Source organism: Engystomops pustulosus, chromosome 2, assembly GCF_040894005.1.
Source record: "Engystomops pustulosus chromosome 2, aEngPut4.maternal, whole genome shotgun sequence".
Lineage (NCBI taxonomy): Eukaryota > Metazoa > Chordata > Amphibia > Anura > Leptodactylidae > Engystomops > Engystomops pustulosus.
Genome location: NC_092412.1, coordinates 258318213 through 258343975, shown reverse-complemented (window position 1 = coordinate 258343975; position 25763 = coordinate 258318213). Strand labels below are relative to the sequence as shown.

Genomic DNA, 25763 nt, shown 5'->3' with positions numbered 1-25763 from the left:
GCAGTGTGAGGTCTGATTACACATCTCTCCAGGGACAATACATAACACTGGCTGCAGAGAGCACAGAGCACAGCAGTGTGAGGTCTGATGACACATCTCTCCAGGGACAATACATAACCTTGGCTGCAGAGAGCACAGAGCACAGCAGTGTGAGGTCTGATTACACATCTCTCCAGGGACAATACATAACACTGGCTGCAGAGAGCACAGAGCACAGCAGTGTGAGGTCTGATTACACATCTCTCCAGGGACAATACATAACACTGGCTGCAGAGAGCACAGAGCACAGCAGTGTGAGGTCTGATCACACATCTCTCCAGGGACAATACATAACACTGGCTGCAGAGAGCACAGAGCACAGCAGTGTGAGGTCTGATCACACATCTCTCCAGGGACAATACATAACACTGACTGCAGAGAGCACAGAGCACAGCAGTGTGAGGTCTGATTACACATCTCTCCAGGGACAATACATAACACTGGCTGCAGAGAGCACAGAGCACAGCAGTGTGAGGTCTGATTACACATCTCTCCAGGGACAGTACATAACACTGGCTGCAGAGAGCAGAGAGCACAGCAGTGTGAGGTATGATATCACATCTCTCCAGGGACAATACATAACACTGGCTGCAGAGAACACAGAGCACAGCAGTGTGAGGTCTGGTTACACATCTCTCCAGGGACAGTACATAACACTGGCTGCAGAGAGCACAGAGCACAGCAGTGTGAGGTCTGGTTACTCATCTCTCCAGGGACAGTACATAACACTGGCTGTAGTGAGCACAGAGCACAGCAGTGTGAGGTCTGATTACAAATCTCTCCAGGGACCATACATAACACTGGCTGCAGAGAGCAGAGAGCAGAGAGCACAGCAGTGTGAGGTCTGATTACACATCTCTCCAGGGACAATACATAACACTGGCTGCAGAGAGTACAGAGCACAGCAGTGTGAGGTCTGATTACACATCTCTCCAGGGACAATACATAACACTGGCTGCAGAGAGCAGAGAGCACAGCAGTGTGAGGTCTGATTACACATCTCTCCAGGGACAATACATAACACTGGCTGCAGAGAGCACAGAGCACAGCAGTGTGAGGTCTGATTACACATCTCTTCAGGGACAATACATAACACTGGCCGCAGAGAGCACAGAGCACAGCAGTGTGAGGTCTGATTACACATCTCTCCAGGGACAATACATAACACTGGCTGCAGAGAACACAGAGCACAGCAGTGTGAGGTCTGATTACACAACTCTCCAGGTACAATACATAACACTGACTGCAGAGAGCACAGAGTACAGCAGTGTGAGGTCTGATTACACAACTCTCCAGGTACAATACATAACACTGACTGCAGAGAGCACAGAGTACAGCAGTGTGAGGTCTGATTACACATCTCTCCAGGGACAATACATAACACTGGCTGCAGAGAGCACAGAGAACAGCAGTGTGAGGTCTGATTACACAGATCTCCAGGGACAATACATAACACTGGCTGCAGGGAGCACAGAGCACAGCAGTGTGAGGTCTGATTACACATCTCTCCAGGGACAATACATAACACTGGCTGCAGAGAGCACAGAGCACAGCAGTGTGAGGTCTGATTACACTTCTCTCCAGGGACAATACATAACACTGGCTGCAGAGAGCACAGAGCACAGCAGTGTGAGGTCTGATTACACATCTCTCCAGGGACAATACATAACACTGGCTGCAGAGAGCACAAAGCACAGCAGTGTGAGGTCTGATTACACATCTCTCCAGGGACAATACATAACACTGGCTGCAGAGAGCACAGATCACAGCAGTGTGAGGTCTGATTACACATCTCTCCAGGGACAATACATAACACTGGCTGCAGAGAGCACAGAGCACAGCAGTGTGAGGTCTGATTACACTTCTCTCCAGGGACAATACATAACACTGGCTGCAGTCTACATGATCACACCTGCTGACAGATTCTCTTTAAAAATGAATAATTGATCAACTAACTGACTGTTTCTTGGAAGCAGCTTTGAATATGGAGCCAACGTGACATTTACTTGATGGCATCTGATTAAGCAACAAGTTGTGGTCCGTTACATTGTAAGCTGAATTCTGGTTCATGTAAATTTTTTTTAGAATTATTTGTAGCCCAAAAGTACCTAAAAGGGGTTTCTCCATAAACAAAGTGTGTCACCTTTTCATGAGATTACTGCAGTACCCGACATGACCTGTACACAGAGGTGGCGCTGTTTTCGAGAAGGTTTTTTTAGCACTGCACAGTGTGCCATCCCCTTATAGTTAATTACAACGGATTTTTCTTTACTATTCCTTGTCATTTTCCGTTTTTTGCATTCAGCGGCCTCCTCTGATATCCTCTGGAAAATCCCGATATAACTCTCGTTCCATCACCATCTCTAATCCCGCGAAAAGGCCTGTGCCATAAGATAATTCAGAAATAATATTTATAAGGTGCGCTCCGTATGACGGGTCACGACCAATCAATTACCTTCTCATTAGGCCGAGTCTACAGAGGTTTGGCGCGGCGCTGCATGTGCCGGAACAGTCGCTCCGTCACTCCCAGCCGCAGCTGCTCGTCCCCTGCACAAAGCCCTCGCAGCGAACGGCCTGTAATTCCTCCCCTGATGCTTTATAAACTGATATAATGGCTACACGGGGACACAAGTTCCTCATCTGTACGATCGGCAGTTCAGGATTCCAAGACTTTAAGAGGGACGACCCCTTTAATTGTTTGTTCTTATATGGTTTGATAATAATAATAATAATTCTTTATTTATATAGCGCCTACAGATTACGCAGCGCTGCACAAAACATGGCAAATTGTCCAATGCGGCTCACAATCTAAACAACCTAACAAAATGTTTTGGAGTGTGGGAGGAAACCGGAGGACCCGGAGGAAACCCACGCAAACACAGAGAGAAAATACTAACTCTTTGCAGATGTTGACCTGGGTGGGATTACCACCCAGGACCCCATCGCTGCAAGGTAGAAGTGCTACTCACTCAGCCACCGTGCCGCCCTCAAAGACCCGCAGCAAAATAAAATCTAGTTAAAACAATAGAAAACAAAAATAAAATTTATGAGACCTCCACCCCCAATAACAAAACCCAAACCCCCACATGAGCTCCTTGTGATCCCCTATGCTGAGACCATAATGGGGCAGATTTATATATCCGGTCCATTCGCGATCCAGCGGCGCATTCTCTGCGGTGGATTCGGGTCCGGCCGGGATTCACTAAGGCAGTTCCTCCGACGTCCACCAGGTGGCGCTGCTGCGCTGAAGTTCCCCCCGAGGCCCGCCGGAATGCACTGAAGTTCACCGGCCTATACCTGGTGAAGGTAAGTGCAAGCTCCGCGACCCTTTTTTTTTTTTAAAATGTGGCGGTTTTTCCGAATCCGTTGGGTTTTCGTTCGGCCACGCCCCCGATTTCCGTCGCGTGCATGCCGGCGCCGATGCGCCACAATCCAATCGCGTGCGCCAAAATCCCGGGGCAATACAGGGGAAATCGGAGCAAAACAGAAAAATTCGGGTAACATGTCGGGAAAAACGCGAATCGGGCCCTTAGTAAATGACCCCCACTGTGTCCAAAATTGGGCGTTCCACTTGTTAGTGAGTTATTGTTATGATTATGTAATTAATTATGCAAAAAATGCAATGAATCTGTAATGTGCAGGGATCCCCATGGACCTGCAGGACCTGTAGATGTAGTAGGACCTGCACAATAGGTCACATGGCTGTGCAGGTCCTGAAGCTGGAGAGCTGAGGAGAACAATGTGAGCTGTGTTGTTAGTGTATAAGATTTCGATGTATAGAATAGTTATAGACCTGTAGCTGGAGAAGGACCTGCACAGTTCAGGTCACATGACTATGTCCATGCAGGTCCTGAAGAAGAGAGCAGAGGGGGAAAGTGTGAGCTCTTCTGGTTAGGATTATGATATGTTTGAGGGTTTGTACTTAATAGTCCAGATTTGTTCTGGGTATTTTTCTGGGTCTGGATCCTGTGGCTACAGGCAGTCCCCGGGTTACATACAAGATAGGTTCTGTAGGTTTGTTCTTAAGTTGAGTTTGTATGTAAGTCGGAACTGTATATTTTATCATTGTAATCCCAGCCATAACTTTTTTGGTCTCTGTGACAATTGGATTTTAAAAATGTTGGGTTGTCATAAGAACCAGGAGTAACACTAAAGCTTCATTACAGACGCCTGTGATAACTGTTACAGCTGATCATTGTAGCCTAGGACTAAAGTACAGTAATTACCAACATCCAGAGGTCCGTTTGTAACTATGGGTCGTATGTAAGTTGAGTGTTCTTAAGTAGGGGACCGCCTGTATATGTATGATCCTGTGTTGAGAGTATAAGGGTCCGCACTACTCACTGTCACCCCGTGGATGTTCTCTGCCGTCTCCCCTTTGTATTGCAGGGGCGCAAATCAGTTCTCAGTGTAAATGTCTCAATATGTCAATCAGGACTGACAACAGCGACAGCAGAATCGTGTTCTCCGGGTCCTGACTAATTCATGACATCCAGTAATGAGAGAAAGACTCAGGGACTAAGGGACCATTTCATTTAGGCGCAAAAACGGGCGCAAAAACAATCCAGCCCGAAGGTGGCGTAAACTGAGAAGAAAGCACTGAGCCCCTGTGCAGAAGAGCTCATTTCTAGCAGCAGAGCTCAGCCAGACACTGCAGACACTAGTACAGATAATACAGACATGAGATACTCTATCTATCTATCTATCTATCTATCTATCTATCTATCTATCTATCTATATATCTCCTATCTATCTATCTATCTATCTATCTCCTATCTATCTATCTATCTATCTATCTATCTATCTATCTATCTATCTATCTATCTCCTATCTATCTATCTATCTATCTATCTATCTATCTATCTCCTATCTATCTCCTATCTATCTATCTATCTAACTCCTATCTATCTATCTCCTATCTATCTATCTATCTCCTATCTATCTCCTATCTATCTATCTATCTATCTAACTCCTATCTATCTATCTATCTATCTATCTATCTCCTATCTATCTATCTATCTCCTATCTATCTATCTCCTATCTATCTCCTATCTATCTATCTATCTATCTATCTATCTATCTATCTATCTATCTATCTATATATCCCCTATCTATCTATCTATCTATCTATCTATCTATCTATCTCCTATCTATCTCCTATCTATCTATCTATCTATCTCCTATCTATCTCCTATCTATCTATCTATCTATCTATCTATCTATCTCATATCTATCTATCTATCTATCTATCTATCTATCTATCTATCTATCTATCTATCTCCTATCTATCTATCTATCTCCTATCTATCTGTCTATCTATCATCTATCTATCTATCTATCTATCTATCTCCTATCTATCTATCTATCTATCTATCTATCTATCTATCTATCGATCTATCTCCTATCTATCTATCCATCTATCTATCGATCTATCTCCTATCTATCTATCTATCTATCTCCTATCTATCTGTCTATCTATCTCCTATCCATCTATCTATCTATCTATCTATCTATCTATATATCTCCTATCTATCTATCTATCTATCTATCTCCTATCTATCTATCTATCTATCTATCTATCTATCTCCTATCTATCTATCTATCTATCTATCTATCTATCTATCTCCTATCTATCTCCTATCTATCTATCTATCTATCTATCTATCTATCTAACTCCTATCTATCTATCTCCTATCTATCTATCTATCTATCTATCTATCTATCTCCTATCTATCTCCTATCTATCTATCTATCTAACTCCTATCTATCTATCTATCTATCTATCTCCTATCTATCTATCTATCTATCTATCTATCTCCTATCTATCTATCTCCTATCTATCTCCCATCTATCTATCTATCTATCTATCTATCTATCTATCTATCTATCTATATATCCCCTATCTATCTATCTATCTATCTATCTATCTATCTCCTATCTATCTCCTATCTATCTATCTATCTATCTATCTATCTATCTATCTCCTATCTATCTCCTATCTATCTATCTATCTATCTATCTATCTATCTATCTATCTATCTATCTATCTATCTATCTCATATCTATCTATCTATCTATCTATCTCCTATCTATCTATCTATCTATCTCCTATCTATCTGTCTATCTATCTCCTATCTATCTATCTATCTATCTATCTATCTATCTATCTATCTCCTATCTATCTATCTATCTATCTATCTATCGATCTATCTCCTATCTATCTATCCATCTATCTATCGATCTATCTCCTATCTATCTATCTATCTATCTATCTATCTATCTATCTATCTATCTATCTCCTATCTATCTGTCTATCTATCTATCTATCTATCTCCTATCTATCTCCTATCTATCTATCTATCTATCTATCTATCTATCTATCTATCCCCTATCTATCTATCTATTTATCTATCTATCTCCTATCATCTATCTATCTATCTATCTATCTATCTCCTATCTATCTATCTATCTCCTATCTATCTATCTATCTATCTATCTATCTATCTATCTCCTATCTATCTATCTATCTATCTATCTATCTCCTATCTATCTATCTCCTATCTATCTATCTATCTATCTATCTATCTCCTATCTATCTATCTATCTATCTATCTATCTATCTATCTATCTATCTATCTATCTATCTATCTCCTATCTATCTTTCTTCTTTCTATCTACCTGTCTATCAGCAATCTATGACTCTTTCTATCCCTCTTCCTCCTAGTGATGGGGGTCCGTACATATGACATAGATCCTTTGGGGAGAGGTGCAGACATCTGTGATGTCATAGCAGATGATCTCACCGCTGGTCCTCATCACCTGAACAATGGAAGCGGTGGTCTGGGGTTTGAGAGCAGGACACACCCTGCGCTGCCCCCTCTGTCTGGAGATGGGGGAGTAGTAAATGACATAAGCAGATAAAGAGCTGGAGGCTGGAGGTAGAAGATGCCCCCTCTGCTCCTGTACAGGGAAAGTCGTGGGTAATTGGGTGCAGATTGTAGGTGTTTAAATATTCATGACGGGGATTGGGAGGAGGAGGAGGCTGAGAAGGATGAGGAGGGGTGGGAAAAGGAGAGACGGAGTAGGCGAGCCATCAGTGAGAGCTGAAGATCCAGGGAGCCAGAGAGACTGGGCGTGCATGTGATGAGAGCAAGGGAGCGGACCCTCCAGTCTCTGAGAACCCCCCTACTGCTGCATGTGTGAGAGTGCGTCTATGTGTGTGTGACCCAGGGGGAAGGAAAAGAGAAGACCCAGACCACCAGGAAAGACGAAAGTAGACCAACAAATTCAACCATGCTGTGCTGTATGAGAAGAACAAAACAGGTACATCCCCTCCATCCTCCATACCGGGGCGCGGGATAGTCATGGACCCCCATCTATCAGTATCTTACTGCCCCAGGTGTGGGCGACACCTTGCCGTATCCACACCTGGAATGAGGGGCGTCTTCTGTATTGTGTGATACATTGTAACATCTGTCTGATGGGGGGATCATTGTGTCGGGGGCATGTGCTGGGGGAATAAACCTGTTGTTTTATCACAGAGAACAATGAGGTTGATGCCAGAACAATTGATTTATTGGCAAAGCATCTAGAGGAAAGGGGAATTTAGAAGGTTTTACCCAAAAAATCCCCATCCTCGGCTCGGGAAGAGCTGGAAGATGTGGAGGACCCCGCCCCTGGCACATTCCGGGAGACCTGTTAGCAGTCAGGGTGGGGGACGTGTACAGGTGTCTCCGCATCATAAAACTGCAGAATTTGGCAGGTTACCTTTATTGAATACATGTGTAACAAGTGGGGAGATCTCTGTGAATTGGGCTACACCCGAAAATTGAAACCTTGATTCCAATGTGAGCTGATTTTTTTTATGGATTGAAGATCTTGTAGCCACCATGATGTGACTTTCGTACATAAGGGTCATCATTGCTTATACAATGTATCAATGTCAGATCTATTCTTCTCAATGCTGCTGCTATTGAATGGCAGCTCTGAAGCTCCAGCTACATCGGGCTATGCAATACCACCGGAGATTACATTGTCTCAGCTAATGACATAAGTGTGGGATTTAATTCCCTGATTGCTCCATATGGTTATTTTCATCATTTTCCATGGCTTTCACCCATCCCTGGTGGCTACAGTGGGGTTAAAGGTGTGGCTGACAACGTGTATCACTTGTAGAATAGGGAGTGAAGACCATGGTAGGGTGGGGTTAGAGCGACCAGAGGGGGGGGGGACAGATGGAGAGAATGAAAACCTAAGCCGGCTTTTATGGTGCATGGCATGCTGAGACGTTCCAGTCATGTAACGAGCACAAGACACATCAACGCTCAGGTCTATAATTACCGAGACGGTGGAGATGTGTCTCATTGTGTCTATGGCTTTGGTGATGGGTATCTGAGATAAGACAGACAGGTAAATTACCGGTTGGTGAGGAATAAACACTACGATATACTTCTTTGTGTGCTTATATATGGGACTAGAGGAGTCGTCATCCTGTGATATTCTAATTTTTGAATTAGCTGCTAGAATTGGGTGGCTCGTCATCATTGACAATGTTCAAGGCTCTGGTGATAATTGCTTCTTGTGATCTCTAAAATTAAAATTTCAGCTGCCTCAATATCCCACTGGGAAGGAAGACGGCAGCCACTCGCTCCCATATCTGTCCTATAATAAGCACCTGTAACTACGTCCACCCCTAGGAAGCCCTTATTGACCGTAAAAATTAATTGTCCATTTGTAACATTGTTCAGTATTGGAATGCGGCCAATATATTCTCCGCCCCTGATTGGCCGGTAGAGGGATTTGTGTAAGCGTAAGGTTCCTATAGGATAATGCCACACCTATTTCTGCAGCCACAATGGGGGTTCTCCGTCTTCTTAGCCATGCTGCACTAGGAGGTGCCGGCACGGTGACACATTGTTTCATTCGTGTCGTGTCAATCATCATGTTACAATGTAAAGCTTATTACACGGAGCATCATCCCTTATAAGCTGTAAGCCATTTATAAGTGCAAAGTATTACGGTGACCTGGGCGATTAAGAGAGATTTGCTTTGCAGATGGATGGAGACTGCCTAAGCTCACGTTATTTGGAGGAACCATTGACTGGGTCAAGTATTCAAAGGGTCAATTGGATGTTTTATGCTGGGATAGAGGGAATATCCTAAAATTAACATGGAAATGGATCTTTGAATCGACATAGAGTGTCTTTAAGGAATGACTCCGGGGATGTTTCTAAATCCTTGGGTTAGATGACGGAAGACAGAGCAAGGCAGGAAGGGAGATGATAGATGAACATCATAGAAAGAGCTATGGAAAATTCTTCCCACTCATCTGGGATTCTGGGAGAACTTCATTACTCTCTCCATGCTCAGGCTAAATTCTCCATTACTGGCAAAAGACATGGAGAAGAGATGGATTAAAGGCTTAAAGGGATGATGAGATGTGATGATGATGCTCTACACATTGCAATTTGGTGGTAGAGGTTCTTGGAGGAAGACGTTGATTTCTGTCTCACTCATAACCCCCTGAGGCAACATCAGATGAAATGGGTCACTGTCAACTGCTGGTGGCACGTGATGAACGAAGATGCCTTTTAGCTCTTAATATATTCCTACCTCATGTTCCTGTCTGGGTGAGCTGCCAGGAGACCAGAAGATGCAACGTGACTGGGGGGATTTCTGATTTCTTTCGGATCTCATAGATGTGAAGTCTGCAGTCAGTCATGAAATTCTGATGGAAAGGTCAACGATTAAGAAATCTTTGACAGAGATTCTACTTATCTTTCCAACCTTCCATGCACTTTAGATCATTGGTAGTTGCTGAGCTGCGGTGGCTTGGTACTTTGTATAGTTGCCGCTGCAGGAACCCCATTCCTTTTAAAGACACCAGGGCTGGTGTGATTGTATCTTTGGAGAGCTCTACAGGGTCCCACCACTTAGAGAAGCCTAAGACACAGGAGTAACACAATAAATAGTGAAGACTAAAGATTGATTGATGGACCCAAGCCATGGCTAATAAGATGGAAGATTCAATGGTGGCCAAGAAATCTCTTGGGTCATGTCTTCTCCAGCTTCTAAGTGTTGTCAGGAAACCTCCACCAAACATTGATTCTTTCTCATTAGATACAATCTAGTAAACTATGTGCCAAGAGTCATTAGCTGTTGTTTTTCAGATCTTGGTAGATCTATTGGTCACCAGTCTACTAACCCAACCATCTTTGTTTTCACTTTCTTCTATGGGCTAAGATCCTAGCACTAATATGAGGTTCCTAGGCGATTGCAGGACCTAAGCTGCCACCAGCTCTTCCATTACTATGTGATCAGAGGTACCTGAGAAGCCACCACCTCCTCTGTTCCTATGAAATCAGAGGTACCTGAGATGCCACCAGCAACTACGTTCCTATGTGTTTAGAGGTACCTAAGATGCCACTGGACACTCCATTCCTATGTCATCAGAGGAACCTGAGATGCCACCAGCTCCTCCATTACAATTTGATCAAAGGTACCAGTGGTGCCTACAGTTTCTCCATTACTATGTGATCAGAGGTACCAATGATGCCACCAGCTCCTCCATTAATATGTGATCAGAGGTACCCAAGATGCCAACAGCCCCTCCATTACTATGTGATCGGAGTTACCAGTGATGCCAACAGCTCCTCCATTACTATGTAATTGGAGGTACCAGTGATGCCAGCATATCCTCCATTGCTATGTGATCAAAGGTACCCGAGATGCCACAAGCTCCTCCATTAGTATGTGCTCAGAGGTACAAGTAATGCCACCAGCTACTCCATTACTATGTGATCAGTGGTACCCGAGATGCCACCAGCTCTTCCATTATTATGTGATCGGAGGTACCCGAGATGCCACCAGCTCCTCCATTACTATGTGCTCAGAGGTACCAGTGATGCCACCAGCTCCTCCATTACTATGTGATCAGAGGTACCCGAGATGCCACCAGCTCTTCCATTATTATGTGATCAGAGGTCCCCGAGATGCCACCAGCTCCTCCATTACTATGTGCTCAGAGGTACCAGTGATGCCACCAGCTCCTCCATCATTATGTGATCAGAGGTACCCGAGATGCCACCAGCTCCTCCACTACTTTGTGATCGGAGGTACCCGAGATGCCACCAGCTCCTCCACTACTATGTGATCGGAGGTACCAGTGATGCCTAAAGTTTCTCCATTACTATGTGATCAGAGGTACCCGAGATGCAACCAGCTCCTCCATTACTATGTGATCAGTGGTACCCGAGATGCCACCAGCTCTTCCATTATTATGTGATCTGATGTACCTGAGATGCCACCAGCTCCTCCATTCCTATGTGATTAGAGGTACCTGAGATGCCACCAGCTCTTCCACTACTATGTGATCAGAGGTACCCGAGATGCCACCAGCTTCTCCATTAATATGTGATCAGAGATACCCGAGATGCCACCAGATCCTCCATTACTAATGTGATCAGAGGTACCCGAGATGCCACAAGCTCCGCCATTACTATGTGATCAGAGGTACCAGTGATGCCACCAGATCCTCCATTACTATGTGATCAGATGTACCCGAGATGCCACCAGCTCTTCCATTACTATGCGATCAGAGGTACCAGTGATGCCACCAGCTCTTCCATTACTATGTGATCAGTGGTACCAGTGATGCCACCAGATCCTCCATTACTATGTGATCAGATGTACCCGAGGTGCCACCAGCTCTTCCATTAGTATGTGATCAGAGGTACCCGAGATGCCACCAGCTCTTCCATTACTATGTGATCAGAGGTACCCGAGATGCCACCAGCTCTTCCATTACTATGTGATCAGAGGTACCCGAGATGCCACCAGCTCCTCCATTACTATGTGATCTGATGTACCCGAGATGCCACCAGCTCCTCCATTACTATGTGATCAGAGGTACCTGAGATGCCACCAGCACCTCCATTACTATGTGATCAGAGGTACCCGAGATGCCACCAGCTCCTCCATTACTATGTGATCAGAGGTACCAGTGATGCCACCAGCTCCTCCATTATTATGTGATCAGAGGTACCCGAGATTCCACCAGCTCTTCTATTACTATGTGATCAGAGGTACCCAAGATGCCACCAGCTTCTTCGTTACTATGTAATCAGATGTACCCGAGATGCCACCAGCTCCTCCATTACTAATGTGATCAGATGTACCCGAGATGCCACCAGCTTCTCCATTAATATGTGATCAGAGATACCCGAGATGCCACCAGCTTCTTCGTTACTATGTGATAAGATGTACCCAAGATGCCACCAGCTCCTCCATTATTATGTGATCAGAGGAACCAGTGATGCCACCAGCTCCTCCATTACTATGTGATCATAGGTACCCGAGATGCCACAAGCTCCGCCATTATTATGTGATCGGAGGTACCCGAGATGCCACAAGCTCCGCCATTACTATGTGATCAGAGGTACCAGTGATGCCACCAGATCCTCCATTACTATGTGATCAGATGTACCCGAGATGCCACCAGCTCTTCCATTAGTATGTGATCAGAGGTACCCAAGATGCCACCAGCTCTTCCATTTCTATGCGATCAGAGGTACCAGTGATGCCACCAGATCGTCCATTACTATGTGATCAGATGTACCCAAGATGCCACCAGCTCTTCCATTAGTATGTGATCATAGGTACCCGAGATGCCACCAGCTCTTCCATTACTATGTTATCAGAGGTACCAGTGATGCCACCAGCTACTCCATTATTATGTGATCAGAGGTACCCGAGATGCCACCAGCTCCTCCATTACTATGCGATCAGAGGTACCAGTGATGCCACCAGATCCTCCATTACTATGTGATCAGATGTACCCAAGATGCCACCAGCTCTTCCATTAGTATGTGATCAGAGGTACCCGAGATGCCACCAGCTCTTCCATTACTATGTGATCAGAGGTACCAGTGATGCCACCAGCTACTCCATTATTATGTGATCAGAGGTACCCGAGATGCCACCAGCTCCTCCATTACTATGTGATTAGAGGTACCTGAGATGCCACCAGCTCTTCCATTAGTATGTGATCAGAGGTACCCGAGATGCCACCAGCTCTTCCATTAGTATGTGATCAGAGGTACCCGAGATGCCACCAGCTCTTCCATTAGTATGTGATCAGAGGTACCAGTGATGCCACCAGCTACTCCATTACTATGTGATCAGAGGTACCCGAGATGCCACCAGCTCTTCTATTACTATTTGATCAGAGGTACCTGTGATGCCACCAGCTCCTCCATTACTATGTGATCAGAGGTACCCGAGATGCCACCAGCTCCTCCATTCCTATGTGATCAGAGGTACCCAAGATGCCACCAGCTCCTCCACTACTATGTTATCAGAGGTACCAGTGATGCCACCAGCTCCTCCATTACTATGTTATCAGAGGTATCCGAGATGCCACCAGCTTCTCCATTACTATGTGATCAGAGGTACCTGAGTTGCCACCAGATCCTCCATTACGGTGATCAGAGGTACCCGAGATGCCACCAGATCCTCCATTACTATGTGATCAGAGGTACCCAAGATGCCACCAGCTTCTCCATTACTATGTGATCAGAGGTACCTGAGATGCCTCCAGATCCTCCATTACTATGTGATCAGAGGTACCCGAGATGCCACCAGATCCTCCATTATTATGTGATCAGAGGTACCCAAGATGCCACCAGCTCTTCCATTACTATGTGATCAGAGGTACCCAAGATGCCACCAGCTTCTCCGTTACTATGTAATCAGATGTACCCGAGATGCCACCAGCTCCTCCATTACTAATGTGATCAGATGTACCCAAGATGCCACCAGCTTCTCCATTAATATGTGATCAGAGATACCCGAGATGCAACCAGCTTCTTCGTTACTATGTGATCAGATGTACCCAAGATGCCACCAGCACCTCCATTACTATGTGATCAGAGGTACCTGAGATGCCACCAGATCCTCCATTATTATGTGATCAGAGGAACCAGTGATGCCACCAGCTCCTCCATTACTATGTGATCAGAGGTACCCGAGATGCCACAAGCTCCTCCATTACTATGTGATCAGAGGTACCCGAGATGCCACAAGCTCCGCCATTACTATGTGATCAGAGGTACCAGTGATGCCACCAGATCCTCCATTACTATGTGATCAGATGTACCCGAGATGCCACCAGCTCTTCCATTAGTATGTGATCAGAGGTACCCAAGATGCCACCAGCTCTTCCATTACTATGCGATCAGAGGTACCAGTGATGCCACCAGCTCGTCCATTACTATGTGATCAGATGTACCCAAGATGCCACCAGCTCTTCCATTAGTATGTGATCAGAGGTACCCGAGATGCCACCAGCTCTTCCATTACTATGTGATCAGAGGTACCAGTGATGCCACCAGCTACTCCATTATTATGTGATCAGAGGTACCCGAGATGCCACCATCTCCTCCATTACTATGTGATCAGAGGTACCCGAGATGCCACCAGCTCCTCCATTACTATGTGATCAGAGGTACCAGTGATGCCACCAGCTCTTCCATTACTATGTGATCAGAGGTACCAGTGATGCCACCAGCTTCTCCGTTACTATGTAATCAGATGTACCCAAGATGCCACCAGCTTCTCCGTTACTATGTGATCAGATGTACCCAAGATGCCATCAGCTCCTCCATTACTATGTGATCAGAGGTACCCGAGATGCCACCAGCTCCTCCATTATTATGTGATCAGAGGAACCAGTGATGCCACCAGCTCCTCCATTACTATCTGATTAGAGGTACCTGAGATTCCACCAGCTCCTCCATTACTATGTGTTCAGAGGTACCCGAGATGCCACCAGCTCCTCAACTACTATGGGATCAGAGGTACCCGAGATGCCACCAGCTTTTCCATTAAAATGTGATCAGAGATACCCGAGATGCCACCAGATCCTCCATTACAAATGTGATCAGAGGTACCAGAGATGCCACAAGCTGTTCCATTAGTATGTGATCAGAGGTACCCGAGATGCCACCAGCTCTTCCATTACTATGTGATCAGAGGTACCCCAGATGCCACCAGCTTCTCCATTACTATGTGATCAGAGGTACCTGAGATGCCACCAGATCCTCCATTACGGTGATCAGAGGTACCCGAGATGCCACCAGATCCTCCATTACTATGTGATCAGAGGTACCCAAGATGCCACCAGCTGCTCCATTACTAAGTGATCAGAGGTACCCGAGATGCTACCAGCTCCTCCATTCCTATGTGATCAGAGGTACCCAAAATGCCACCAGCTGCTCCATTACTATGTGATCAGAGGTTCCCAAGATGCCAACAGCTCCTCCATTACTATGTGATCAGAGGTACCAGTGATGCCACCAGATCCTCCATTACTATGTGATCAGATGTACCTGAGATGCCACCAGCTCTTCCATTAGTATGTGATCAGAGGTACCCGAGATGCCACCAGCTCTTCCATTAGTATGTGATCAGAGGTACCCGAGATGCCACCAGCTCTTCTATTACTATGTGATCAGAGGTACCAGTGATGCCACCAGCTACTCCATTACTATGTGATCAGAGGTACCCGAGATGCCACCAGCTCTTCTATTACTATGTGATCAGAGGTACCAGTGATGCCAACAGCTCCTCCATTAATATGTGATCAGAGGTACCCAAGATGCCACCAGCTCCTCCATTCCTATGTGATCAGAGGTACCCAAGATGCCAACAGCCCCTCCATTACTATGTGATCAGAGATACCAGTGATGCCACCAGATCCTCCATTACTATGTGATCAGATGTACCTGAGATGCCACCAGCTCTTCCATTAGTATGTGATCAGAGGTACCCGAGATGCCACCAGCTCTTCCATTAGTATGTGATCAGAGGTACCCGAGATGCCACCAGCTCTTCTATTACTATGTGATCAGAGGTACCAGTGATGCCACCAGCTACTCCATTACTATGTGATCAGAGGTACCCGAGATGCCACCAGCTCTTCTATTACTATGTGATCAGAGGTACCAGTGATGCCAACAGCTCCTCCATTAATATGTGATCAGAGGTACCCGAGATGCCACCAGCTCCTCCATTCCTATGTGATCAGAGGTACCCAAGATGCCACCAGCTCCTCCACTACTATGTTATCAGAGGTACCAGTGATGCCACCAGCTCCTCCATTACTATGTTATCAGAGGTATCCGAGATGCCACCAGCTTCTCCATTACTATGTGATCAGAGGTACCTGAGATGCCACCAGCTCCTCCATTACGGTGATCAGAGGTACCCGAGATGCCACCAGATCCTCCATTACTATGTGATCAGAGGTACCCAAGATGCCACCAGATCCTCCATTACTATGTGATCAGAGGTACCCGAGATGCCACCAGCTTCTCCATTACTATGTGATCAGAGGTACCTGAGATGCCACCAGCTCCTCCATTAGGGTGATCAGAGGTACCCGAGATGCCACCAGATCCTCCATTACTATGTGATCAGAGGTACCCGAGATGCCACCAGATCCTCCATTACTATGTGATCAGAGGTACCCGAGATGCCACCAGCTTCTCCATTACTATGCGATCAGAGGTACCTGAGATGCCACCAGCTCCTCCATTACGGTGATCAGAGGTACCCAAGATGCCACCAGATCCTCCATTACTATGTGATCAGAGGTACCCGAGATGCCACCAGCTTCTCCATTACTATGCGATCAGAGGTACCTGAGATGCCACCAGCTCCTCCATTACTATGTGATCAGAGGTACCCGAGATGCCACCAGATCCTACATTACTATGTGATCAGAGGTACCCAAGATGCCACCAGATCCTCTATTACTATGTGATCAGAGGTACCCGAGATGCCTCCAGATCCTCCATTCCTAGGTGCACTGTTCTCCAGAGAAGGAACATTGCAGCATATAGACGTAGCAGAACCATATGTAGTATCATACTACAGTAGATTATCAATGTTTAATTTACAGCAACTGCATAGACCATAGAAATATATATATATATATCCTATAGGAGAGTGCTGGGGGCATGCTCTATGACCTGTAGTGACGTCATGGTGCCAGGAGGGAAAGATGGGAGCCGTGACACAACCAATTGTGAATGGCAGATCCTGTGTGCATACACATATGATGGATGTCAATGTAATCTCTTCATTAATGATAATGAGATACTACTGATCTCTACAGAACAGGATGCGTTTGCCCATTGTTCGAGGGAAGGGAGGGGGTTCTAACATGTAATGTGCTAGGATCAGACTTATCTAGATCTATCTGTCATTGTGATCCTACTGTAATGATAATGAGCAGACTGCGCAGTGATCTCTAAAGAACAAGGAATATCTGATTATGGTCCTGCATATTGGTCACTGTGCAGAAAATGGAGGAGAAGTCATCACCAAGCTATATCTATTTCCTATTTTATTGCTATCTTACCTGTCATTATAACTGGATGATTGTTGAAGAGGGGATCTCTACAGAACAGGAAGTGTTCAATTTATTATGATGCTCAATGGTCTTCGTGAATGGAGGAGCAGAAGATGACATTATCTATTATAACTGGTTAACTGGTGTTACTTACATGTAGTTGTTACCTGTCATTTTAAATTTACTTGTAATTATAATGTATTGGCTGCTAAGATGTGATCTCTACAGAACAGGAATTGTCACCCTGTCCAGAGAAATGAGAAGCTCGCATCACCTTTTGTAAATGGTGGATCCTGTGTTATCTGCCTATGTAAAGACATTGCATGTCATTGTAAACTTACCTATGCGGATAGCAAGAAGGTGGATGAGACATGATCTCTACAGATCAGGAAGTGTCTGATTATTGTCTGATCCTGTGGGTAACATAACCTTATGATAAAGGTGGATCCTGTGTTATCTGCCTATGTAAAGAGATTGCATGTCATTGTAAACTTACCTATGCGGATAGCAAGAAGGTGGATGAGACATGATCTCTACAGATCAGGAAGTGTCTGATTATTGTCTGATCCTGTGGGTAACATAACCTTATATGATAAAGGGGGGGCCCTTGTGTTATCTATCCATAGGTTCAACCTGTCACTGTAATCATGAATGTGATGAAAATTAGATTACTGATGAGAAGTGATTTCTACAGAGGAGGAAGCATTGACAGATATATTAGTAGTTTAGGTTTTATTAAGTATTTTTGGTGTTGTTGGTTTTCAGCTGAAACATCCTTTCTGCCTCCATGATACAGATGCAGATTTGTTGGTGTGGCTTTCTCATAGACAAGAGTTGATCCCATGAATTGTCTTTACCCCTATGAGATGGTAATGGGTGGGTCAGACTCGTGTGAAGGTGTTCATCAGAGATAAGTCTGTGGAGCAAAATTTAATTTTCTCTGTTCATGCAAAACCTCAAAATCTGAGTAGAAGCTCCAGGATTAGAAAAAAACATGGATGCATTCTTCCACAAACAGCGCCACCTCTGTCCACAGGTAGTCGCTGATACTGCATCTCAATGCAATGCAGACCTCAAAGATTTATTTAGCAAAAGATTTTTTTGCAAAATAATTTTTATTTTTAAACTTTCATGTCACAGATCTGTAATTGAGGCTTCAGTTTATACAACTTTACACCCTCCATACCTGCCGTCTACATGATCAAACCTGCTGACAAGTTCCCTTTAAGAATTTTTGAAGACATTTTTACATATTTAATTTCTTGGAAAGGTCCAGACAGGAGAAGCTGATCACAGGGGCAGCTGCCACCTCTTCTGTCCCCCCTAGCAAGGATCAATTTCCTGCAGTGCCCCCACAGGATAAAAGGAGTATTGCACAGAGTCCATTGAAATGAATGAGCTGCCCACGTGATGTATGGATGTGACAGGTCCTCCAGGGAGACTTCTTTATAGCTGCTCTATAATTTGGCTAATGGATGAGGGTCCTAAATGGAGGAAGCCCCTTCCCCCTCTACAGAACCACAGACCCTTTATGGTTACTGGGGCTGTACTGGGGGGCACTGGGTTAACCCTCGCTGGACACGACTGGTGCCCTACAAATGGACCTGTTACAAGTTCCCCCTTGGGTGTTTCTGTGACATGGACTTGATCTGACACTTGTTCTGTCGATGAAATTTGCTGCCTCCGGGGGTCGGGGGTCATTCATAGAGCCGCTGCTTGAGTAGAGAGGCTTTTAACTCTCCTGCCTTCTAATGACACGGGAGATAATTGCAGTTGTTAATTGCCAGGGTTTGCAGAATATCAATAACCCACAACACGTGCGTCCATCACCCACATCCTGGCGCAGCGGAGCGGACACGGTTATTTCATGTTGCCTTAGCTGTAAGTGGCTGATCCTATAGATACTGTACTGGGAATGTGGGGGTCACATGGGGAAGATACAGCACATGGACCCCAATGCATGATCCGTACCACGTCCACATCTGCCACATCTTATCTATGATACCGATTGCTTCGTGATCTCTCAACGACCCGAGATCTGGGGAGATTGCTAACCCTGCAGCCCCAAAATCTCAAAGGGATTGTCCCAAGTTTAATTGTTACAATCAGAATCTAATAACTGCTGGAAACCACTGGAGTCTAAAAGCAAGAATTGATTTAAGTCTAGGAGAGAGAACAGCCTGCTTATTGGAGGATGTCCAAAAAAATTAAGCAAAATGGTGGAAGTGCTCTCTATAATAGCACTTACACTGCAGTCACTCCCTTTAAGATGATAACGGGCGGCACGGTGGCTGAGTGAGTAGAACTTCTGCCTTGCAGCGCTGGGGTCCTGGGTTCAAATCCAACCCCAGTCAACATTTGCAAAGAGTTTGTATGTTCTCTCTGTGTTTGGGTGGGTTTCCTCTGGGTCCTCCAGTTTCCTCCCACACTCCAAAACATACTGTTAGGTTGTTTAGAAACAAGAATTCAGTGGAAAACCCAACCTGTTCAAGGAGTGATCTACTGTAGGCTTCGTTGTTTATCAGGGACAATCAACATCTGGCCAGTAGGGTTGTGCACCCAATTTTGTAAAATTGACCCCTTATCTCATCTGATTTGATCAAGTTCACAATGGCGGGTATCTTTTACCCAGAATTCCCACAACTTGAGATTGCAATATATGTTCAAGTGCTGTAGCTCGAATGTATGGTGCCATACATTGCATTGTGGCTGTCCGTGGTACTGCAGCCAAGCTCCGATCATTTGAGTGAGATTAAACCACAAGCAGACCATGTGACCGATGGATGTGACATCCCTGCTCTGGGAAGAGGAACCACCACTCGGTGCTGTGACTGTTTCTAACTTCTGATAAGTAGGGGGTCCGGATGTCAGCACCCAACCATTTCAATATTACTTATCCTAACGAAGCCAAACATTGTCATATCTCTTATGTTTATGTGGCTCAGATGCAATACCAAACACAACCTACAGGAAAGAGTGGCGCTATTCTTCCCGATCCCCTCCTCTGCAGCGTTCATCTGGCCGGACCCTTCTCTGTTACTTCATATTTAGGATTCTGGTGCGCCAGGGGACAGTCAGTGACAGCTGGGTTTTTTTGGAAGTATCACCTCTTCTCCGTGGAGGCTTTCAGAACGTTCCTCTAGAGGCTTCTAGTGCTGGAGATTAAAGAACATTAGAAGGGAGGACGAGAGGCTCCTCTTTTTGCGTACGATGAATAAATATGAGCGGGGGACAGCGGCGTTTGATGCTTTTCTTCCGCTCCTGGCATTAACATTTCAGTAGAAGTCAGCAGAAAATCTGGAACAAGTTTGCATATAACACATGATAATTCCCCCAACAGCTGACGTGGGCTGCACGATCCGCGGAGTTCCTGTGAAGAGTCCAGGATGAGATCTGGGTCACTCTACACAACGTATCTTGTATGCTCCAAATAAGATCAAAATATAGAACCATATCAGCAGTCTAAATGTTCAGTCATGAATGTTCCCTATATGTGTAGTCGGTTTATGTTGTCTGGACCGCCCCTTTAACCATAGTCTGGCAGTGTAGTCTGGCCCTCCCCTCATAACTGAAGTCTGTCTGTGTAGTCTGGACCGCCCCTATAATCTCAGTCTGGCAGTGTAGTCTGGACCTCCCCTTATAACTGAAGTCTGTCTGTGTAGTCTGGACCTCCCCTTATAACTGAAGTCTGTCTGTGTAGTCTGGACCTCCTTTTATAACTGAAGTCTGTCTGTGTAGTCTGGACCGCCCCCTATAACTGAAGTCTGTCTGTGTAGTCTGGACCTCCCCCTATAACTGAAGTCTGTCTGTGTAGTCTGGCCCTCCCCTTATAACTGAAGTCTGTCTGTGTAGTCTGGACCTCCCCTTATAACTGAAGTCTGACTGCGTAGTCTGGACCTCCCCTTATAACTGAAGTCTGTCTGTTTAGTCTGGTCCTCCCCTTATAACTGAAGTCTGTCTGTGTAGTCTGGACTTCCCCTTATAACTGAAGTCTGTCTGTTTAGTCTGGTCCTCCCCTTATAACTGAAGTCTGTCTGTGTAGTCTGGCCCTCCCCTTATAACTGAAGTCTGTCTGTGTAGTCTGGACCTCCCCTTATAACTGAAGTCTGTCTGTGTAGTCTGGCCCTCCCCTTATAACTGAAGTCTGTCTGTGTAGTCTGGACTTCCCCTTATAACTGAAGTCTGTCTGTGTAGTCTGGACCTCCTCTTATAACTGAAGTATGTCTGTGTAGTCTGGACCTCCCCCTATAACTGAAGTCTGTCTGTGTAGTCTGGACCTCCCCTTATAACTGAAGTCTGTCTGTGTAGTCTGGACCTCCCCCTATAACTGAAGTCTGTCTATGTAGTCTGGACCGCCCCTATAATCACAGTCTGGCAGTGTAGTCTGGCCCGCCCCTTATAACTGAAGTCTGTCTGTGTAGTCTGGACCTCCCCCTATAACTGAAGTCTGTCTATGTAGTCTGGACCGCCCCTATAATCACAGTCTGGCAGTGTAGTCTGGACCTCCCCCTATAACTGAAGTCTGTCTGTGTAGTCTGGACCTCCCCTTATAACTGAAGTCTGTCTGTGCAGTCTGGACCTCCCCTTGTAATTGAAGTCTGTCTGTGTAGTGTGGACCTCCCCTTATAACTGAAGTCTGTCTCTGCAATCTGGACCTCCCCCTATAACTGAAGTCTGTCTGTGTAGTCTGGACCTCCCCCTATAACTGAAGTCTGTCTGTGTAGTCTGGACCTCCCCTTATAACTGAAGTCTGCCTGTGTAGTCTGGACCTCCCCTTGTAATTGAAGTCTGTCTGTGTAGTCTGGACCGCCCCTATAACCACAGTCTGGCAGTGTAGTCTGGACCTCGCCTTATAACTGAAGTCTGTCTGTGTAGTCTGGAACTCCCCTTATAACTGAAGTCTGTCTGTGTAGTCTGGACCTCCTTTTATAACTGAAGTCTGTCTGTGTAGTCTGGACCGCCCCTATAACCACAGTCTGGCAGTGTAGTCTGGACCTCCCCTTATAACTGAAGTCTGTCTGTGTAGTCTGGACCGCCCCTATAACCACAGTCTGGCAGTGTAGTCTGGACCTCCCCTTATAACTGAAGTCTGTCTGTGTAGTCTGGACCTCCCCTTATAACTGAAGTCTGTCTGTGTAGTCTGGACCTCCCCTTGTAATTGAAGTCTGTCTGTGTAGTCTGGACCGCCCCTATAACCACAGTCTGGCAGTGTAGTCTGGACCTCCCCTTATAACTGAAGTCTGTCTGTGTAGTCTGGACCTCCCCTTATAACTGAAGTCTGTCTGTGTAGTCTGGACCTCCCCTTGTAATTGAAGTCTGTCTGTGTAGTCTGGACCGCCCCTATAACCACAGTCTGGCAGTGTAGTCTGGACCTCCCCTTATAACTGAAGTCTGTCTGTGTAGTCTGGACCTCCCCTTATAACTGAAGTCTGTCTGTGTAGTCTGGACCTCCCCTTATAACTGAAGTCTGTCTGTGTAGTCTGGACCTCCCCTTATAACTGAAGTCTGACGGTGTAGTCTGGACCTCCCTCTATTATAGTTTGACTGTGTAATCTGGAGCTACCACTATTAAAGTTATATAATAAAATAATTAATGTTATTAATCAAATAGACTTCAAAACTAGGTCAATGAATGCAATAGAAGCAGCAGTGGTAAAGTATACACCCCTCTTAAAGGCAATGATCTCCTGCAATCTCCAGTGATCCAGCTCTCAGATTTACTGTCCTCTTGTCTTATTTAGTAGAAATTTACTGTATTTAAACAAGTCGCCACCTGCTGCCGCCATTGTCCAGACGCTGAATCCAAGCCCAGGAGAGCGTCCAGCAAATGACCTCCTGCGGTAATAGTGGCCCCGCCCCCAGCGCTCCCAGGTGACCGTCGACAATGGAGCCATTGATTTCTCCGCTTTATCTGCTGATGGCAGCTGCTGAAGACGTGGAGCTGGATGTATATAATGCGGTCCAGGGCTACAGAATCCTTAAAAGTAACGCACAGAATCCTGAGAATAAAGAAGCTTCCAGTAGGAAAACAGGAAACAAAGGAGAGGAAAAGATAAAACAAAAATAAACGGGATAAATGTCGACTTTGTGCAGAGTCTCTCTGTGGTGACAAAGAGGTTTTACGAATATAGAACAAATCTTCCAGGTTCATGAATTCCCCAATGATCTATGAGCTAAATAGTTTGTCACAATGGGGGTCATCTACTAAGGGCTTGAATCGCTTTTTTTCGTCGGGTTTCCCGAATTTTTCCGATTTGCGCCGAATTGCCCCGGGTTTTTGGCGCACGCGATCGGATTGTGGCGCTTCGGCGCCGACATGCATGCGACGGAAATCGTGGGGCGTGGCTGTCGGAAAACCAGACGGATTCATAAAAATTGCAGTATTTAAAAAAAGAAAAAAGTCGCTTGACATGCGCTTACCTGCACCAAGAAATAGAAGGTGAACTCCGACGGACCTCGGCGCACGGACCTTAGTGAATCCCGGCAGAACCCGAATCGGCGTCGGAGAACCCACCGCTGGATCGCGACAGGACCGGGTAAGTAAATGAGCCCCAATGTATCAGTCTAGAGTCCAGGCTGTTTAGCACACAGAGCATTGTCTACATAGAGAGGATATTGGGGATCATTTACTAAGGGCCGAATTGCCCCGGGTTTTTGGCGCACGCGATCGGATTGTGGCGCATCAGCGCCGGCATACACGCGACGGAAATCGGGGGGTGTGGCCGTCGGAATACCCGATGGATTCGGAAAACCGACGTATTTTTTAAACAAAAATGTGTCGCTCGACACGCGCATACTTTCACCCAGCAACGGATGGTGAACTCCAGCGAACTCTGTCGGACTTCAGTGCAGCAGCGACACCTGGCGGACATCAGGCGCACTACCAATCGCCGGAAGACCCGAATCCTCGACGGAGAACGCGCCGCTGGATCGCGACAGAACCGGGTAAGTAAATCTGCCCCATTGTGTCCACTACTTATCAGAATAGACTAAGGGAAGCTCTATGCATACACTTCAATGTTGTATGCAGTAAGCTCAAGAGCTCCCCCTAGTGGTGTTTTATGTATGTTTCTACAAATATTAGGATTCTATCACTGACAATGCTCTGTGAGCTATACAGCATAGGCTCCAGACTGTAACATTGTAAAAAACCTAGACGACAGGTGTGCAGCTGCTGCTCATATGTTTAGCTCTTAGAGCATTGTCTAGACTGTATACAACTGTTTCCAGAAAATGTTATAGAAAATATTCACCCCAGTCCCCAAAAGCCACTGCTTCAGCAATTCCCCTTCCAATAAAGTTAAAAATTTCACCATTAAAGGGGTTGTTCAAAATGAAAAATTAAGTGTCAGAATCTTCAAAACTCTGCGCCACCCCTGTCCTCAGGTGATGTATGGTATTGCAGCTTACTTCCATATAGCTTTGTTGCACTTCCACACACATGACATGGCCAGAGGTGGCGCTGTTTCCGCAGCCATGTCTTTCCTCCTCCTTCCTGGCTGCTCATCTGATCTGGAAGCGCTCATCCACCTACAGATTTTTGTGCTGCCAAATTCTCTCACTGGTTGCTGTTAGAAGGCAACAGATGTGAGGAGCAGACAGGGGGAAGGTGATTTATGGCCCGGACCCCGGTGGGACAACCGCTAATTCATCCCACAATGAGCACAAACAGAGGAACATCTCTCACCACGAGCGGAAACTTGTGTTTAATATCCTACGTAAAATATCACATAAAGATTCCCGGGCAACGGCGTCCCGGATCGAATCCAGCGCGGATATATCCGGAACCAGAAGGAGATGGCGTCTCCAGACGTCTCTGTGATACATGAAACCTACAAAAAGTGCAAAACAAAATCGGTGGTTAAAGGGGCGGTTTAGATTTATGGCTTCCTTATATACATTATTTACTATTATCCGGATTCCTGCTTGCTGTCAGTGAATATTTACCCAGCTGCCTGGTTTGTTACACTGTATCACTGTGCTTAGATTGCAGAGGAGTGTCAGTGATCTACAACTTAAGGTGGTTAGAGTTTACTGGGACTTGTAGTTTTCCGACTCCTAGAAAGTCGTAGATTGATGATACTGGGATTCCTGGGATAATGGGGGTCCAGGAAACCATCAGCAAGGAAACAGGCAGAGAATGTAAGATTGGAAATAAGTTATCCACTTCTACACCGATGGAATCAGGAGGACATTCTACAGCTCCACACCTGCCCTCTTAAAGGCGGTTTCTACTTTTATACTAGATTGCCAGTATAAGGTCATCAGTGTGTGGTCAGTGGGGGGTGAACCTACCTACACAACCTACCTA

General features: G+C 45.6%; 1 protein-coding gene across 1 annotated transcript in view; it reads left to right on the top strand.

Annotated features, from left to right (window-relative positions):
• Window positions 1-7095: 7095 nt before the first annotated feature.
• GAP43 (growth associated protein 43) overlaps window positions 7096-25763 on the top strand; it is a 67230-nt gene continuing 48562 nt past the window's right edge. Inside the window, exon 1 of the mRNA XM_072138920.1 lies at window positions 7096-7362. Coding sequence (XP_071995021.1) covers window positions 7333-7362 — 30 coding nt within the window. The 5' untranslated portion in view covers window positions 7096-7332. The remainder of the gene's footprint in view (window positions 7363-25763) is intronic.